Raw genomic sequence first — 19,455 nt, 5'->3', positions numbered from 1 at the left:
CCCCCGGCGAGGATAAGGCCCCTCACAAAAGGCGGGCGCTGTCTCGGGAGTGCACTTGCAGAGGCGTGTGGTGCCAGCGCGGGCCTGCAGGCCGTGCCTGGGCGAGAGAGGGCCCCGCACAAAGTTCATCTTTGGTTGGTGTGGGGGGAGCGGGGATCCGCCGGCCAAGTGAAACGTTTGGGAGCTCCGCCGAGCGGGTCGATAGCACAGGCTTGGCACAGCCCGCCCCGGTGTCACTGCAGCCTCCGGTCAGAGGCTCGGATCTTCCTTGGGGACCAGTGGGCTCGAGGGCACTGGGGGCAATAAAGCAGGTGCCCTGCATCCACACCCCTGGTGCGTTTCTGCAGCTGCTCATTCGGCTGCCAACACAGAGTCCGTACGGCACGGCACATTGTCAAAGAGGAGCAAAAGCTGTCTCGGTGGATGCAACTTGAGATGACTTTGATATTGGCCAGAGTAGTCAGACACCCTCCCCACACACATGTTTTTTTGTTGCTGCATGGTGATTTCTCCAGCATGTGAAGTGATAGGGGAGGAAATAAACGGTAAAATACTTCATTCTGTTAATTGTGTTTATTGGACTGGATCACAGAATGTCGTTCTGGGAGTCACCTTAAATGCACTTGTGATGTGCTCAAGGAAGGAACAGTAGCATGGAAGAGAGAACAGACTTGTCAGACACCATATTGTGTCTCAAGCATTTTGTTACTGAGTCTTTTAGGATTGCGTCCTTTCTCTTTTTTTAATCTTAGTGAAGTGATGTCTGCTGAACACTGGTATACCTTCTCAAAACAGCAGTCCGTGTTTTCTGTGTGTGTAATGCTCACCTCCACAGACCGTGCCTTTCATTTTCAGGAGTGAATTGTCTTGGCTACTAATTTAGTGTGATTCAGAAATGGTCAATACTCTTCTTCCCTCTTTGTCAGCCCAAGTGATGCCAGTCACTCTTACAGACTTTTGCAGTAATCAGTTCACTGATTTTTCTTACGGCCGCCGGTATGAAGGTTCTCTGTCTAAATTAAGGGAAGGAGGCACTACAGAACGTACAGCTAAGTGTTGAAAGGTTGGAGTTGGGGAGGTAAGCATGAGGAGGTAGCAAATTACCTTTTCTGTACTAACAGTGAATGTCTAATTTGTAGAACTAGAACTAGTTAGAGGATTTTTTTTTAGCAGTGTTCCTTTTTTTTGTTAACAATGTAAAAATGCAAACTGCATGTATTTCTTGGTGAGCTCTAATGAGTCCCACTACAAAGGCAGTAGAAATGCCACCTCTGCTCCCATGGTCAGGGGTAAGGTGCGATATGATTTGTAATGAAGTGGAATAAGTACAAAGAGCAAGTGTTTCTTGTTACAGAATATAATAAAATACAGTGGAAGGGAAGTATTTATCAAAGCCTTAGTGAAGATTATATCATGGATTATAACGAATCAGTGAAGATTATGGTTATTCTCTGTCCCACCCACAGGCTTTGGCCAGGGTTATTGTCCATCTCCATACAAGTCATGGATCTTCTTCGGGATGGAACAAAAATGATCCTCAGCTTCCATAAAATTGCACTGTTATTTGTTTTTAACCATCAGGGGCTGGCAGTAGCACTTGGGAATTGTGCAGATTTTGTGCATGCAATTTTGGGTCAATTAAATCGTTTGCATTATTTAACTCTGATTGTTTACAAACCTGTTTTTAAATTAAATATAAGGCTTTTAAATATACCAGTTTGAGCAGCAGCTACATTAAGTCTCACTGTGATCTGTTCTTTATTATTTTTTTCCCTCTTTTCCTTGTCAGTTTGCAAAGCCCAGTGAGAACAGCGATGATTATCCTGACATGGCCAAGGAGGCAGGTAATTTAATAGTAAAGCATTTAGTTTGATTGCTGACACTTATTTTAAGTCTTATAGTTAGTCTTTTTATTATGCATGTGAAGAAACAGCAGCTGTTCAGTAAACAGATAGATCTAAAAAGCAAATCTAAAAGTGATAAAAAAGAACACTTTCACAAAATCTGTAACTGACCTGTTCAGCTCACTGCCTTCCAGTACTGAAGGCAAAAGGATAGCTTAAAAATGAATTGGATACTTAAGTAATTTCATTCCTAGTTATATTACTCATACGTACTTTCACTGGGACAACCAACCATTGTGCATGAGCACAGGATTGATTTTATGAAATTTAATGATAAAGGAGCTTGTTCAGAACTCAAAATACTGCAAAACTGCCCTTATGAGAATGAAGATGCAGGGCAGTTAACCAGTCACGTCGTGTAGTAGGGGATCTTTGCAGCGTTCCCTTTTTCTTGTTTGTGAACGCATGGATCGTACGTACAGTGCTGGGTTTGCTTGTTATGATTGAGAGGGCTGGCTTTTGGGTTTTTTTCTTCAACTTTTAAACCTTTATTTCGACTTTCAAACTCTTTTTAGGCCAGAAGGCTTTAGCTGATGCTGGCATTCCGTATTCAGCAGTGAAGCAGGCATGTGTGGGTTATGTTTATGGTAAGTAATGTCATTTGATTGATATGCGACATCTGTGACATTTTCAGACATTTCTGCAGGTGAAGTTCATTCGTCTGTGTGTGGATGAAGTATGGGCGATCCCATCAATTTCAGGCTATGATGTTCAATCATGTCAGTTTGTCAGGCTGTCTCAAACTTTGAAAAAAATACCATTTTTAGAGATCTGTGTCTGTTTATTTGTGGAATAGTCATGGGTATGGAAAGGTTTCCATAAAGTTGTGTCTTGCAAATGTGTTTTATACGAGCAGCTCTTTCAGCAAGATCAGGTGGCACATTTATTAAGGTGGTGCAAAACTTGTGTATTATAATGTTTACGTCAGTAGGCTTGAAAATTCTTCTGTTCTTTGTGTGATGCTGGCTGTGCACTGGAATGGACATGTTTGTTTATCCAGTGCTCTTGAGTTAACGACACTTGCTAGGGGTATTTTGGGGATCAAACTTGTAACTGTGTCCTCGTGCTTTCAGCCCAAGAGCACGGAGGAGATATCTGCTTGGACTCAAATCTAAAAGATAGGTGAGATCTGCTCTGTGGGAGGTTCATTTGTCTGGTTTGAACCTTTTCCAGTGACTCCAATTCACAGATGCCTGATATAATTCTCAAAGCAGTCAAAATCAGATTTCTATTACAGGGAAATCTGTTTCCATTCCAAAGAGAGTTTTCCATTTACTTTTGTCCTGTTTTTTTCTATTAATGATTGTGTTATGGTAGCTGGAGTAGGAACGGTCGCCTGTGGTATCTGTAGCAGCTTTCAAGCAACACCTCTAAGACGTTTCTGTCCAGTCCTGTTACCTTCCATCGATTCATGGCGTGTGATCACAGAAGCAGGACAAACTTCTGCTTTTAAAGTCAGAAACAAGATGAAAATCATCAAAGGTTGTTGCACTGTGGGTACTTCAGAGACACACTCAAGATGGTGGTTCAGAAGTTCGAGTTCACAGCTCAAGTGGTAGCATTGCACGTACATGGTGGGATTTCTTCCTGCTATTAAAGTGTGATTTTAATGTTGTGTCTCTGTATAAAGGTGACTCGACCTGTGGGCAGCGGGCCATCTATCACGGTTTGGGTTTAACTGGCATTCCTATCATTAATGTTAACAACAACTGTGCTACAGGATCAACTGCTTTGTTCATGGCCAGGCAACTGGTAGAAGGAGGTGAGTTGTTTTGCTCTGGGGCTGCGTAATGGTAAAAACTTATTCTCTGTTTCTGTAAGTGTAACGTGAAGGAAGAATGGAACTAGTGAATGTGTGAGTACTCTGAGGTGTATATGCCCTGTCCTTGTAGGCAAAATTGTGTTTTCTGCCTCACTTGACTGAAAAGCTTCATCACTTGTATATACAAATATAAGACCAAGCACTTAAGAGAGTAAGACTGTCACTGTGAGCTAAAGCATTATGTGTGCACCTAAGAGGCTATGTGATGGAGTGAGGTGGTGTACCTGGATATAAATGTCCTTTCCTGTGTCGTCATCTGTATGAACCTTGTAAGAAGTAAGCCATGTTTTTTTCTGGAAGAATTGTTGGAGCGGTGCAGAACAAGTTGCATTACAGCACTGCAAGACGCCAGGCTCTGCAGGATGAAAAGGAGAGAAGAATCTGCTGAAAAGCTTAGGTTTGGTTTGTTTTGATTTGGTTTGGTTTTTTAACTTGAAGTTAACACGAGTGTTTAATGTGTTTTTGGAAGGGAGGGAAAGAGAACAACGCCTTGTGACAGACTGTGCTCTGAACTGGCAGATGAGTGTTTCCTTCTGGTTCTGCAGTTCCTTTGTGGACGTTGGTACTTTAAGGCACTTAAATGCTGATGTTTCTGTAATGAAAACTACAGTAATGTTCTGGGTGATTATTCTTGTATTTGTAGCAGAGATGTAAGTGCTTGGTCATGTAAAACAATTCCTGTCAAACAGTTTAAAAATAAACCCAAACTTTGTAGTGGTCTCTCCTTCTTCAATATAAAAATATTTGTATCAGTACCATGCCCACTCCAATCTGACTCTCTTTCAAAAGTGAAGAAAGGAGGAAGAGCAACTCGTAGGTGTTTATTTGTGTCTCTTGTAATTGAATCGTTGTTAGTACATAATGTCATTTATAATTACGTTGTGTTTTAAATAGCCACAAATTTTATTTTAAGGTTTGGCAGATTGTGTTCTGGCACTGGGCTTTGAGAGGATGGCGAAAGGATCCCTTGCTTCAGGTGTAAGTGTCTGAAACACTTTATATGTTTCCTTGTGTTTGTAGATGAAACACACCTCCCTCTCCGAGACACATTCTTGTAAATACCAGTTGCTTTAAGATGTTGCTGTAGATGATTACAAAATAAACCATTATTGTGACCCACAGAAACTTCTACCGAGGTTTATGATTCTGACTGCAGCTCAGCTACGATAGGCAAACTTTGTATGGAATGCTTTAGAATGAATTTCATGCTGTATGTCATGCTTTTAGTATTTTACTAATAATATCTTTTGAATGGAATAATGAAAGTGCCAGTTAGAATACTGCAGCCTTGAGCAATTGAAGTGTCTTTCTGAAAATGACACAGCAAATCAAAGGATTTGGGTCTTCTGCCTTTTAGCCGTTGTTGACACACTTCCCCAAAACCTGAGGGCTTCTGTAAACCTTCCTTTCTTGTCTCTCCTTTGTTTTTACTGGAGAAGTATGGGGATTTTGTTTATATTTTGCCTTAGGCAAGCAATATTAAAGCCCATATGTTGTCTAACTACAGAACTGTCAGATTTGATAATATATACAGAGTTTGGATGTGAAATGTTAAATTTAACAACTGATTGAAATGGGTAAGAGTTATCTTAGACAGGCTTTATGATATTTTGTCTAACCTTCATTGAAAATACTAATACAGTATTAATTTTATAACTTGGAACTATGTTAACTATAGGATTTTAAGCTGAGGTGAAAAATACCCGAAGGCCTCTGCTGGAAATAGTGACTGTGGTAGAAATCATATGGGAGTGGTCCTTGCCATGAATCAATGCAGTGGTTATATTGTTAAGCACTTCCTGCTTATTTACTCTTTTTTATACTGGGGAAATTATGAATGCTTCAAAACAAGTCACAGAAGCGCAACATACTGTCCAGGGGAGTCGGGAATATATCAGAAAAAACCTCTATTTTGCTTGAAATCCATGGCGCTTTTGTGGCGACGTTGTAAAGAAAAGGAAATCATAACTTGCATTATAACTATTTGTCTTCTTTTCAGTTTGCAGACAGAACTAATCCAATGGACAAACATTTGGAAATTATGATAAATAAATATGGCTTAGCGAGTGCGCCAGTAGCACCTCAGATGTTTGCAAACGCTGGGAAGGAACATATGGAGAAATACGGTATGTTAAAATGCTTGGTTTTCATTGTCCTCTTTTCATGAAGTGATTTTTAAAAAGTAAGGATTTCATTTTTAAAAAAATGATAGCATTCAGTGTCCTTTCTTTTATCCAAGCATTACAACTCCAACAGCTACGCCTGGCACATATGGAAATACACTTGGGTAAAGAGTTCTCTACAGAACAGTTGGTGATGGGTAGGCAAACAGAACCATCAGGTGACAAAAGGAAGGCTGTGATACAGAGAGCCTGGTAGCCGTGCTAATGATGTGGTTTGTGTTTCTGCAAGGTCTGGCTGATCAGGTTGCATAACTTCCTGCTTTTTTATCCTATGTCTTAGGATAGGGCGATAGGTTTCGGACTGAATTGTTTCACAAAAGCTTTTGGGTGTTTGATGCACTGTGTGCCATCTGGCTGCTGCCACTGCCATTTCTTACCTCCTCACTGGAGGAGGGAATTGGCTCCAAGGTGACAGGCCGGCTTGTTGAGCGTCTTTAATTTGCACTGGACTAGTTCAGTTCTGGACTAGCACACAGGAAAATTTTAGACGTGGACTCCAGTACAGCTGTTTTGCACTGGTAGGAGAATAAGCATTCAAGTTTCAGCAATGTAATAATACCTGAAATAAAATCCACTAGTTTTCTGTATTTTTATGTTAGTAAGTGTTAAATATCCAAGTAGGATGTTCTGTTAGCTGAACCTTGACCATGTTTAGTAGCCTTTTTCTAATTTTTGGACTTGAATTCTGAGGAAAGCCTTGAAAACAGTGAGTCTCTTGTAAAGATGCCTGTAAAAGCCAAATTCTTATGATGCAGTATTTAAAATGCTATGTCAGCACAGTTTGGGTAATCAAAGTATTTCAACACAGCTTTCTTCCCTTCCAGGAACAAATCCAGAATACTTTGCAAAAATTGCATGGAAAAATCATAGCCATTCGACTAACAACCCGTGAGTAATGTACTCTACCTCTTGCATGTATGTTGCTGTTACAAGGTTCATGCAAAACTGAGCATTATTTTTATAAATACTTTGCAGACTATATTCTTTATTACAGAATGAGAATTATACCCACCATAAATTCTGTATTCGGTGCCTTATGCTTCATGAAAACAGCTCTATAGCTGCCTAGTGCTGTGCTATTAGTATGTCTACTGCTAAGGGCTGTACCAAAACTAAGGTGGCATCTGTATGTTGTTCTTAGGTATTCCCAGTTCCAGAAGGAGTACACGTTAGATGAAGTTCTGCATTCTCGCAAAATTTTTGATTACTTGACTGTCTTACAGTGTTGGTAAGGAGAGAACTTAGCACTGTGAAATAAATCTTGATGTTAAGACAAATATGGTGGGACATCTGTATAAATAATTAAAATTTGTTTGTGTGTGAATTAAAATTTTCAGATTAAGTAAAACTTCTTATAAATAAAACAAATGTGGAATCTCTGTCTTGACCAAACAGAGATGATATGTTGACCAAACCCTAATGATATGTTTCAATTTTGATGTCGTGCTTTTCAAACGTCTGTTATAAATATTGCTGACTTTGTCCAGCAGTCACTGAATTTGTAGTTTCAGTGGCATCAGCCAAAGAAAGTGGTTTTTTTTTGTTTGTCCTTTTTGGGTTTTTGGTTTGTATTAAAAGATTATTCTATGGAAAACTGACACTACTATTTTAGAATGGTAACATCATTATTTTTCTTTCAATCAGTCCAACGTCAAACGGTGCCGCAGCTGCAATTCTGGCTAGTGAGGAGTTTGTGAAAAGGCACAAGCTGCAGCCAAAAGCTGTGGAAATTCTAGCCCAGGAGATGGCGACTGATTATCCAAGCACTTTTGAAGAAAATAGCTGTATGAAGATGGTGGGTTTACAGTTCTGTATTCCCTGATTCTCCTCAGTTTGTTGTCGTTTTTTTTAATACCTGCAAGTCCTGATGATGCTGTAGATGTTTCCATGTCATTAAGCAAACCAATGAGGCTTTGTGGTGCATGTAAAAGTAATTTCATTTGGACAGGTGAAGTAAGCAAAGGTTGTGGAGTAACGGTAAGTAATTTATGAACAGGCTATCAAAACCCTAGTTTTTAACAAATTATTTAAAGACTACTTTTTAAACAATTTGGACAGCAAGAAACCCATTTCTTTAATTTTTCTGCTTCTATCAGTAAGGAAACTTAAACCAATTTTACTTATGTCTGTGTAATGTTCTGAAATAACCTTTTGAGTGTAGTCATGATTACTGGCTTAAGGAGAAAGAAGGGAAGGGCCTGAACTGCAAAATCTGGATCCTACTGCAAATTGACTGAAATAATTGGTTGTTAATGAAACCATTAGAATACGCAGTAGTTTCTGCTCTAGTCATGCTCTGGGTTTCAAATACGGTTCTAGTCAGATGAGAAAAACGATAGAAAAAGGCAGCAAGTCGGTTTGAGGGTTTGTTTCAAGGCTGTTGGTCTGAGTCATGCAAAGGAGCAGTTTGGCTTGTGAGAAGACAGAGGATATTCCCCTGACAAGTTTCCACGTGCCAACAATGAGACTTTGAATGCATTGTTTCTTTCTATACAGTTCACACCGTATGAGTATTAAATGCTGTGATATGTGATTAAAGTAAATTAGAATGCCATCTCCCACAGGTTAATTGCACTTACAGGATGTATAGGAGCATGTTTGAAATTAGGCGTAGAAATTGAATTGCTAGCTATGTTCTTTACTGGTATTTTATCCTACGCTATATTTTTGTTGCAGGTTGGCTATGACATGACTAAAAAAGCTGCAGAAAAATGTTTTGAAAAAGCAGGCCTAAAACCTAAAGATGTCGATGTGATCGAACTTCACGACTGTTTCTCAGTTAACGAGTTCATTACCTACGAAGCTCTGGGACTCTGTCCAGAAGGTAATAGCATCAGTGGAGATCACTGTTTTATTAAAACGGAAAGCATTAAAGATACCTTTTTATCTGTTCTGTAGTTAGAGCTTGGAGTTGTCTGCTGGACAGATCTTCTGTATTTGCAAGCCTTATCAGCAAACCTCATAAGAGGGAAAAAGCAAGTTTCCACTGTAGTAATGTAGCGGAGACCTGCAAACTCTAGAATTATTTTAGCAAATAAGCATGTTACTGTGATTTCTGAAGAAATATAGAAGGCAAATTCAAGTGTTGTACCACGATATGAAATCATACGGCTAGCTTCTTCAGGGATGGCTCTTCTAAGCAAGCAGAACAAGGAGATTAAAGACTCCTGTGGTCTTTCTCAGTATGACGCCCTTTTTCTGGACTATATACTTACCTACCCCACGATTTCCCTTCATCTTTATATTTCGTTTGAAGAAGATAAGTATCAGACAAGAATTGCCTACAGAGGGCCTTACCAAGTTACTAATCTTTGTTCTGACTTTTTAAACATTTTTGAAACATCTTTGCCTTTGAAAATACGCAGTCGTTGGTGTGTTGTGAGCGTGCCTCTAAATTCAGCAGTGTAACAATGCACAATCTGTCCAGATTAGCTTAATTTCATTGAAGTGAGTGGATTTACAACAGGCTAAGTGACAGTGGAGCTTAGTTCTATGTATTTAAGTCAAAGAAGTCTTTGTTTGATTTAAAATAAATAATGCATTGGACTGCTACTTCGGTATTTGACATATTTAGACTCTAAATGTATTCTTGCTTTGCATAAATAATCGTCTGTTCTAATCTTTCTCTAATGTTTTAACTGATTTTGAGAAAATGCCACACTGTGTCACTAGATGGTGTATTGCACTGAGTCTGAGCTTCCTCACTGAGACGTTCGTGATCTTCAGGAAGACTTTTTCTGTGTTTGTAGGTCTTCTGTTACTTGCCTTTGAGTGCTTGTTTTTTACTGTCTTTTTTGCTGTGTTTTTATATTTGCAGTAAAAATGGTAGATGTTTGACGTTACTTAAATAGGTGCATTAAGCTTTTCAGTTTCTTTCCTTTAATTGAAGATACAGAAGAGTCTTGATGGTACTTGTCTATTTGACCAATAAGTCTCATGTATGGTGATTTAATAGTGCAATTCTCACTACCCTTTGGTCAGTCTGACCTTAACAGTCTATGAAACATGTCTTGGAATGGTGGGCCAATTACACATAGAGATTAGTAAAATGGTATAAAGCACATTCTGGATTTAGGTGTGCAAGACTAACGTGGCATTCTCACTGAATGGCAGAAGTAAGTTATAAATACAGGAAATGTGGCAGGTCTTTTTTAGACTTCAGCATTAATAATTGTTTAAAAGGGAGGACTGTCTGCTGAAGGTGTGGGAACAAATAGTCTGGAAAGCCAAGTAACTCTGAGTCTTACGAGTGGCTTTGTTGGCTACCTAGATGTCTTAATGCAGCCCAGGATACCATTGGCCTTTGTGCAAGGGCTCACGTTCAACTTGGTGTTCACGAGGACCCCCACGTTCTGGGGATCACAAATTACGTCTAACCCCTCTTCCTCAAAGAACATTGATAAAATAATGAACAGCTTAATTATGTTGATGGTATCATAATACTGCATATCAGCAAAGCGGTTCAACCGCAGGTTTAAAAAGCCTTTGTGTCAAACGCTAACCCTTTCACTACTTTTCCATGTTACACTTTCTCCAGTGGTATAAGCAAGTGTCACTAATGTAGTTTGGCTCATTTCAGTCTGTTCTTTGTGAAATCTGTGGTGTGGTATTTCCTAGGTTTTGACTGACATGCAGTATCTTTGGTAAGTGATAGAATTCAAAAATCACTTAAAACCAAAACCTAAACATTTTCCTTGTATAAACACCTCTTTATAGGAAGAGCATGTGAGCTGATTGACAGAGGAGACAATACTTACGGAGGAAAATGGGTTATTAATCCTAGCGGTGGCTTGATTTCAAAAGGACACCCACTTGGTGCTACAGGTATGCAAAACGTCATTTAGTCTTGCCAGTTACATGAGATGCAGCTCCTGAGCAGGCAGCTGCTTCCTGCTTGTGTTTATCCCTGAGAAACTTGAGAGCTTTATGAGAGGAGAAGGAAACTCTGGAGTTGACTCTCATTTCCAGCCAATGCAGGCATTAGGGCAAGTTGACCCTGCAGGATTGCTCAAACAAGAAGACTTGGAGTGGGAATCTGATCATGAGCACTTACTGAATTTTATGGTGCTTTCCCTCCCTCCTGTTGTTATTAAAGCAACCTGCAAAAAACAGCTTAACTTTTTTTCCAAATAGTTGCTCAGTAGTGCAACTTCTGTTGAATGTAGTTTGAATAACTGTTTTCATGTGTTGACATCCTTTAAAATTCAGATTTAGGTGATTTTTTACTGCATCTGAATAGGCTCTATCCTTGTTAGCTGTAATAAAAGCTATTTCTGTTAAGCTTTGGATGTCAAAATATTTATCTGGTGTTTACAACAGAAGTCACTGTTTCCCAGCAACGTAGATTTTCCTCTTTTTGTTGCATATTTTTTTTTGTTTTCTTTAAACTGCTACGCTTGCTTCCAAATGAAATGGCTCTTGGATAAAATGTGTTTGGATTTATGAAGATAACTCACCTTCCTTGTTTGGAAATGAGAAGTTGTCAGAAAACTGGAGAAGAGGAAACCTTATAAAACAACAAACCTTAATCTGAACAGCTGTAACAGCGAGATAATCTGCAGTTAGTGCAGGGGGGGAAGTGTGAGGAAACTTTGAAATGAAAACATTACAGGGAGATGAGGTAGCGGGTGTCTGCAACAGGGTGAGAATGTTTTAGTGCGCAGTTTGTGTTAAATTTGTGTCAGACAGTGATAGATGGAGAGGCAATTACTGGTATTTGTGCCTCTATTGCCATGGGATGGGGAGGAGAGGCATTAAAATGCAGAAAGTTACATGCCTGCTGACTGGCAGCTGAATTTCGCTATAAAGCAGCCTGGAAGCGACCTGTGTGCTCATCAGAGGTTGTATCTTAAGCTTCTGAACCATGCCAGGGCAGGATTTGCCACGGTACACAGCCTCTCCTTGAGGCTGAGAGACTGTAAATGAAATCTGTTCATTCTCATCTGTGACTGGAATGATAAAACTTACTCATCCTCTTTGTAATGTTTAGGTTGGCAGCGTGTAAAATTCAGTGCATATAATGCAGATTCCTCCTCTGCCTTGGCCAAAGACCTGCACAGTTGTCCAGGGCAAGGGAGAGGAAGGATGGAGGTCTATGGATGATGGAGGGAAGGTGGTGTGTGTGTGTGTGTGTGTGTGTGTGTGTGTGTGTGGTGGACCATCATTGCAGAAAGAGCTGATGGAGCGGTAGGATCAGGAAATCAGGGCTACAGTGAAAATTTAAAAAAAAACAACAACCAAAAGCCCTTCATTTTGGACCTCCCAAGAAAATATATTTCTGGATAGCTGAGCCGTCAAGAATGAACTTTCTCAAATCCTGTGGCATGCACGCACGTTGTACCTTCCTAGGGAACGCTGTTTATGGGGTGTGCCTGCAGTGTGTGCCTCATTTCATTTAACCAGCTGCGCTCTGTGCTCGATTTTTTAGGCCTGGCGCAGTGCGCCGAGCTCTGCTGGCAGCTGCGCGGCCTGGCCGGGAGGAGGCAGGTCCCGGGGGCAAAGGTCGCGCTGCAGCACAACCTGGGCCTCGGCGGGGCCGTGGTGGTGACCCTCTACAGCATGGGCTTCCCCGGAGCCGGCAGGTGAGAGCCCGCGGCTGCCCACAGCCCCGCATCGGGGCGACAGGGCCCGATTCCACTGCCTGTGCCCTGGGAGGAGAAGCGGAAGGGGCTGCTCTCTGCGTGTGGCTGGTTTCTTGAGGGAAAGAAAAGCACTGTGTGTGCTGAAAGACCTCGCAGAGTAGTTACTTTTTGGAGTGTATCTCTGTAGAGCTCAAGAAAATGCATTGCCGAGTGAAAATGCTTGTTCAGCATTCGCCCGCAGGTCTTAGTTATGCTGTCATTGGGAACTTTCACTGTGGTGTAAACTGAGCTCGCTTTGCGTTGAGTGTGTTTCAGAATTTATGGTTTTAGAATTGTTTGCCTTTGTGTAAGAAAGAAATTGCACCGTAAACTAAAACTTGCAGCAGTTGGAGCTGTCGTGTACCAGCAGCAGGTATATGCAGAGATTAGAGTTTACCCAGTGATAAATCGCTGATAAACACTATGAACTATGAGCTATAAGTTACTGAAAAGAGTAGACTCACATGTATAAAAATGGGTGATGTGATTTCCCATAAGGAAAAGTCTAATATCTGGAAGAAAAAGAGCCAACAAGAAAACCCCTTCCTTCCAAGGTCAAAACAGACTACGTTAAAATGACTTCCCCCCAAAAAAGCAAGACATCCATGGGAGTAGAGAATCCCACGACTTTCACTGCCAGAATTGCTACTTGTTTGGTTTCCTGAGGAATTGCTTTCAGCTGTGTCTCACATGTGGTATTCTAAGTACCTGTTAGAAGTCAGGCATGTTACCCTACCAGTCCTGGCTAAAGAATCTGCATATGCAGTTGTGGCGTGCTTCAGAGCGAGAGATCCTGCTGTGAAGCTGTCTTACAGTCTGCTATAGTTCTGTGCTAGGATGGACAGGAATTAAAATAGTTAAAACCTATACCAGAATTTCAGGAGAGACTTTTTTTAATACACAGTTCCCTTTACCTTTTCATTTTCAACCTTGCTTAGAAAGATTTAAGTGATAATCCTACCCCTTCTGTAATCTGTAAGAGGTTAGACCATAGGAGCAAGTAGGTGGGGAAAAACATGTCTTCCCATGGCTTCTCTTCAGACGTGCTCACAAAACGTGGCCGTGAGTGCTGGTACAGTTTTAAATCTGAGGGGAAAAGACTGTTACACAGAGTACGCTAATTTCCATTGCGTTGAGCTTTGTCTTTAAAGAATGGTAATTTTTATGAAACAGGGAATCTGTTCCTGTTTGTGTGCTGTTAATCTTGAGGTGCTGCTAGAAGTAGTGCTTTCCTGTCAGGACAAGCTTTGCATGTATAGATAATGTTTCTCGTGAAGAAATTATATCTCATTTACTACAGCTCACTTCACCTTCATTGGTATTGAGAATTTTAAAAATTCCTTCTTAGGTACATCTCAGAGCAGAGAAATCATTGCAGTGCTGGTTTCATCTTATGTTAGAGTGGCTTAAAAACCTTTGGTTTGCCCAGAGGCTTTGTTTACGGGAGATAAACAAGGAGTTGCATTAACATTTATCAGACTTTGAAATGAAATAGTGCAGCTAGCCTGCTCAGACAGCACTTAGGTAAATGGATGATGTTGTGCATTGTGTAATTAAGGGAAAAGCGGTGGCATTTTGTGTTCATGAAGATAGTTCATACCACTTTTTCAGCAGCAGTGCACGCAGACTGACCCGTTGGATTCAGATCTAGCCTGTAATTTAGTGGCTTTAGTTACAGCTGCCAAGAATGTCCCTCAGGGTAAATGGCAGCAAGACTTGATCCGCTTTGGATTGGTCTTTGAAGCAGTTCTGGGTTTTGGTTTGTTGGCTTTGGTTTTTGTTTGTACACCTTACGATTTTACATCATGCCAGTACAGTCTTTGTTCATTAACAAATTTGATGTGTCTTCCCCAAGATGAGACAGTCCCTGCCATTGCTACCCTAGCATGCATCTGTGGGGTGGTGCTAGTACCACACAGATGAATTCTGGCAACGTTTCTTAAGCGATTCTTTCACTTTAACAATAGCAAACCTGACCACAATTTTGAACTCTGCTGCCAAGAGATGGTACTAATTGTAAATGTTTTTTGTCTTGCTGCCTGTCTTGCCATTTCTTTTGCCATCTCTGTACTTATTTTGGTTCTCGGTTCCTCCGCAGAAATGAAGAACTAGGTTTCATCGTGCTAGTGACTGTTGAGAGAACCATGTGAACTGAGAGGGAAAAGGGATTTGTTTTGCCAATAGAAAAAAAAGGCAGTTCTCTGAGATGGTGCTTGTGCTGCTGTCTTTTCACACAAGCTGTGGCTGTAGTGTTTGCTGATTTAGCTGAACAAGATGAATGATTCACTTTCATTATAAAATTAGTGTCCTGTCCATACATGCAAAGGTATCTCGATACTTGAAGTGGTTGTAATTCAAACTGCCAAGTCCATCAGAGAGTGAACTTCACTTTGATACCATATATTTGCTCTATGCTGCCAAAGTGTCAGTGTGGCTGGTTTTGCCGGTGTTAGGCCTATTTCTGATAGTTTGAAGATGTTGAAAATGTGATTAAAGGTGTGTAAATGAATGGGTTTTTCATTTCAGCACCGGCCAAATTGCGGCTGTGCCTCTCAGCGCAGCTGTTGATGGATTTAAGTCACATTTGGTCTTCAAAGAGATTGAAAAGAAGCTCCAAGAGGTATTTGACTACTCCTTTTACCTACGACAGGATTTTAATTTAAGATAGAACATACGTGACACCTGATGGGAATACGGTAGCATCAATCACTTTCCTCAATTGAAAAATTGTTACAGCTTTAAATTTTGCTGTGTCAGAAATCTTCTTCTGCTGTGGAATGATTTTAAATTCTTTTTTTTCCAGACAGTTCCTAGCTATGTAAGGGTATCTCAGTAAAGAGAAGTTTAGATTGTACGTGAGGAGCTCTCTAACACAAGAAATTTCAAGTTTGTTGTTTTTTAATGGTTGTGTAAAAGAAGCGTAATAGAGGAAAAGATATATTTCTATTGTAGTGAAATGGGTGAAGGTTTAAATTGCTTTCTGTTTAATTCAAACTATTTTAAAATAAATGACTAATTTGCACGTTACATGGTCATTACAGGAAGGAGAGCAGTTTGTCAAGAAAATCGGTGGAGTCTTTGCCTTTAAAATAAAAGATGGTCCCGGTGGGAAAGAAGCAACTTGGGTAGTAGACGTGAAAAATGGTAAAGGCTCTGTGGCAGTTAATTCAGGTCAGTCCTTTTTTGTTACATTACTGCAGAAAACACATAAAACTAGTGAAAAGAATATAAATTCATATTCTGTTTAACCTGTAGCGGCCTTGAGCAAAAGTGGTGTAGAGTTACCTTATTTGTAAGCTTCTCTTATCACTGACTCTTCTGATCCAGTCCGTTTTGGACCAAGAATTAAAGGTTGTCTATTCTGAATTCTTGTCTACATCACTGCATATTTTCTTAGATGCTCCAGACCAATCTGTCATGTGGCTTTTACAGGAACCAGAATGAAAACAAAAAATAAATGCAAACCTCAGGGTTTTTGTTGTTCTCACCTCTTAAAATTTGGGTCAGAAATGTAATTTGTAGCTGTTTCTTCGCTTGCTTTGTTGGAGACGCTGGTGGGCGGTGAGCTGGTCTGTCTCGTCAAGTTACTTCTCCTCTGCAGCTACTTAAGCAATCAGACTTGAGTGACTTCAGTACTGCACCAGCTGAGATAAACTTCAAGTTCCATTTTACAAAAGGCAGACATAAGTAAGACACAGACTGGGGGGTGCTGTGGAACCTTGTAAAGGTATTGGAAACCTGGGATTTGTACCCTTGCCATGAAAATGTCTTGTCTTGTACCCAGTCATGCATCCTAGTAATAGAAATAAAAATCCAAAGACCAAAGTCTGTCCTTGGAATCTTGTATATACATAAACCTGCTTCATAAAGGTTTTAATTAAAAACATGGCATGGGATTTGATTTGGATTTCATTGGTCTAAGTTTATTGAAAAAATAAAAGCACGGTTTTCTGTTGTGTGGACATTTTATCAAAGAGTTAAGTTTAATTATGAGAGTAGGAAAAGATATTTCCAGGGTTTAGCCCTTTGGTATTCAGGGCTTATTAAAATAATTTTTCAGCTTGTTTCTGGTAAGAAGATCCTAAAAACGCCTGGATTTGAATCAGTACAGTTGAGTGCTTTTAGAATGCACATGTTGTTCCCATTGAAGGAGAGGTCAGGAAATGCCTGAAATTTCAGTGATGAGGATCTTCAGAGAGTGTCACAGGGGAAAACGGATTTATTCTGAGTCGATCTTAATACTTGGAAACTTAAGCTTGAGATGGTTGTCAGTGGCTGCAGTTGACATTCTGTCTGATTGCAAGTAGATTATTATCACTTCCCAAGGAATGAATTTGCTTAGCCCCTTTCAGAAAGGTCCGTCTTTCTCCAGTGTTGGGATGGTCTGTGCTGCGAGGTGGCACGGATGCCTGCTGGCTATTGGATGACCTCCTGCTGTTATTTTTATAGCGGTCCTTATTTGTATGTAATTTAGGTACCATTTTGCTACCCTGTAATACCGGTAGATTCCTCATGGAGTTGCAGCTTCTATTATAGTTTCATCTCTCGGTTTGAATCTTCATGGTCAACTCTGTCTTACAGATAAGAAGGCGGATTGTACAATCACAATGGCTGATGCTGATCTGTTGGCTCTCATGACTGGCAAAATGAATCCTCAGACAGTAAGTATAGCAAAGATGAGATGGTAAGAGGACTGACTTGTTTGTTTTGAGCATGTTTAAGTTGAAATTATTTAAATAAGTCTCTGCCTCCTAAACTGCCATGTAAGATCAATCAAGAAAGACAGCGTCTACTGTTATAGACAGGTACCTGTTATCTCAGCCATACTGTAGGTACCCCGTCCAGAAGGGGATGTAGTGGTGCTTGGTTTGCAGAGAAGAAGGTGAAACGAGTGTTTGCAGTGTGACTTAGGAAAGGAAGAATGTTGGCCCTCTGTTTGGAGGGCTTTATGCTCACAGCTGACATCGGTGTAAGGAATAATCTAGGTGCTGAAAAATGGAAACTGGGGTGAGCATCCACTCATGGCCTATGATTGTTTGTTTTCTTTATTCCTCCATGTGTCAAAAGCAGCCAGAATGAACAAGTAAACCAGGTGCTGAAGTTAATGACAAGTTGTTGTTCTTTACTTTTAAATTTGAAATACTCTGGGTAACATTCTTTTAAGTTTTTGGTCTGGTAATCACAGGATAAATAAGAGCTTTCACAAACTGAAGTGTGTCTAGGAGAAGTGTGAAGGTAAGTCACAGAAACGTTGCAATGTATGTGTAGGAAATTCAGAAGCAATTACAGTTTTCCATCTTCAATTTGGATATTTTAGTGCATGCAGGTTCTGGAGGAAAAGAAATCCAATTTTTCACTGTGTCTGCTTCACAAACCAGATTTGTAAAATTGAATTTGACAGCAACAAAACCAGTACTTGGTGGGAGGATTTGGGTAAGAAATTGTGGCATCTACTGTACACCATTGCTTTATCATCTCCAGTTGAAATAGTGAACTCTTATTGTATGAAATGCCATCATCAAGGCTTTGGGTGTTCTGCCCTGCTTTGTATACAGATCCAGCATTACGATATTGCAAGAAACGTGCAGTACCAACGTCATGCTCTTGAGGTATCACAAATACAATAAGCATACGACTGGCTCAGTTACTATTCTAGCTCCTAGTGTCAGAAAACAGCTTTGTTGGCGAACGTGAGATGTCTGCCAGAACTGTTGGAATTACAGAACTGCAGGCCAGGACTCACAGCTGTCGGGAGGGATGCGTCTGGGATAATGTGTTTGATTGCATTTCATAAAATCTCTTTCTTTTTAGGCATTCTTTCAAGGCAAACTGAAGATTTCTGGGAACATGGGCATGGCAATGAAACTTCAGAATCTACAGCTTCAGCCAGGGAAAGCTAAGCTTTGAGCTCATTAGAGTGAACAGTCAGTACTTGACATTCTTGACAAAAAAAAGTAGAATCAACTAGACATTATCAATAATACGGCACAGGTTGTGTTTGATTGGACCTCTCTCACCTAAATTCTGGGGTTAGAGACCTTAATTCTCTTAAATTCCATCATTTTGTCTATGGCAAACTTTTTTAGGCTAAGCTTGAAGCACTAACTCTTACAAATGGTATCTGGTGGGTATTTGTGACAATTTTTGTTTTAATCAATATGAAAAATGTTATTAAAGAAGTTGACTGAGGCTGCTTACTGGTGTTCGGGTTAGCTGAGAAGAGAGCGAGGAAGGCTGTGAATTGTTAGGCATACCAATGAAACTAATTGCATTGTTTTAAAGCTGTAATGGCAGGTCATACAAATGGTTTCAGACTTCCATTCTAACAAATATGCTGCTGCATAAATTAAAATGGTCTCACAAGGGGGATCTCTAACAACGTTTTTTTAGAATAGGCTTTAGGAGTTTGCTATATAATACTTTTCTTACTGCTACAGTGGAATTAAAAAATAAAATATCCAGAAGCAAGTAGGACCTAGAACGTTGCTTTGAGATTCACAGGGTTTGATACTACTTCATCCTGAAAAAAGGTCAGGTTTGCCAGGAGAGCAGAGAGAGAGTATAACCAAGATTTTATCTGTTTTCTCCTGAGAAAATCTGGTGTTGATCATTGTGAAATTCTTAACAGCAATGCGAAAGCTTTAACTTCTGTTTTGGGAAAATGTATTCTGGTTGGAAGTTTAATAGAAAATTAAATATACTTTTCCTGTTCTTCTGTGTGTTGCTCCCTCAGATTTGTAAACGTGGATTTCATGTTAATGCACTGAAGTGACTGTTTTATACAGACTGTCATGAAGGGCTCCTGCAGTCCTTCATTTTTCCCTCCTCAGGCACTGTGAGTAGACGCTCCGTAAACTGTGTGTCAGTCCAGTGTATACACCTCACCTCCTCAATATGTGGGCCACGACTGAGAAACTTACACATAA

At 40.2% G+C, this 19,455-nt stretch overlaps 1 protein-coding gene across 1 annotated transcript; it reads left to right on the top strand.

Moving 5' to 3' along the window:
* Nucleotides 1–2,343: 2,343 nt before the first annotated feature.
* On the top strand, nt 2,344–19,244 carry SCP2 (sterol carrier protein 2). Its single transcript, XM_010189546.1, is given in 14 exon segments — nt 2,344–2,491; nt 3,535–3,666; nt 4,640–4,704; nt 5,726–5,852; nt 6,734–6,797; nt 7,051–7,137; nt 7,554–7,704; nt 8,586–8,733; nt 10,626–10,733; nt 12,337–12,490; nt 15,056–15,149; nt 15,571–15,700; nt 17,111–17,190; nt 18,341–19,244. Coding segments are annotated over 14 exon segments (1,584 nt in total). The 3' UTR covers nt 18,437–19,244.
* The last annotated feature ends 211 nt before the right edge of the window (nt 19,245–19,455 follow it).

Source organism: Mesitornis unicolor, unplaced genomic scaffold (genome assembly GCF_000695765.1).
Source record: "Mesitornis unicolor isolate BGI_N332 unplaced genomic scaffold, ASM69576v1 scaffold9628, whole genome shotgun sequence".
Lineage (NCBI taxonomy): Eukaryota > Metazoa > Chordata > Aves > Mesitornithiformes > Mesitornithidae > Mesitornis > Mesitornis unicolor.
The sequence above is the reverse complement of the archived record's forward strand: the minus strand, read 5'-3'. Positions and strand labels throughout refer to the sequence as shown.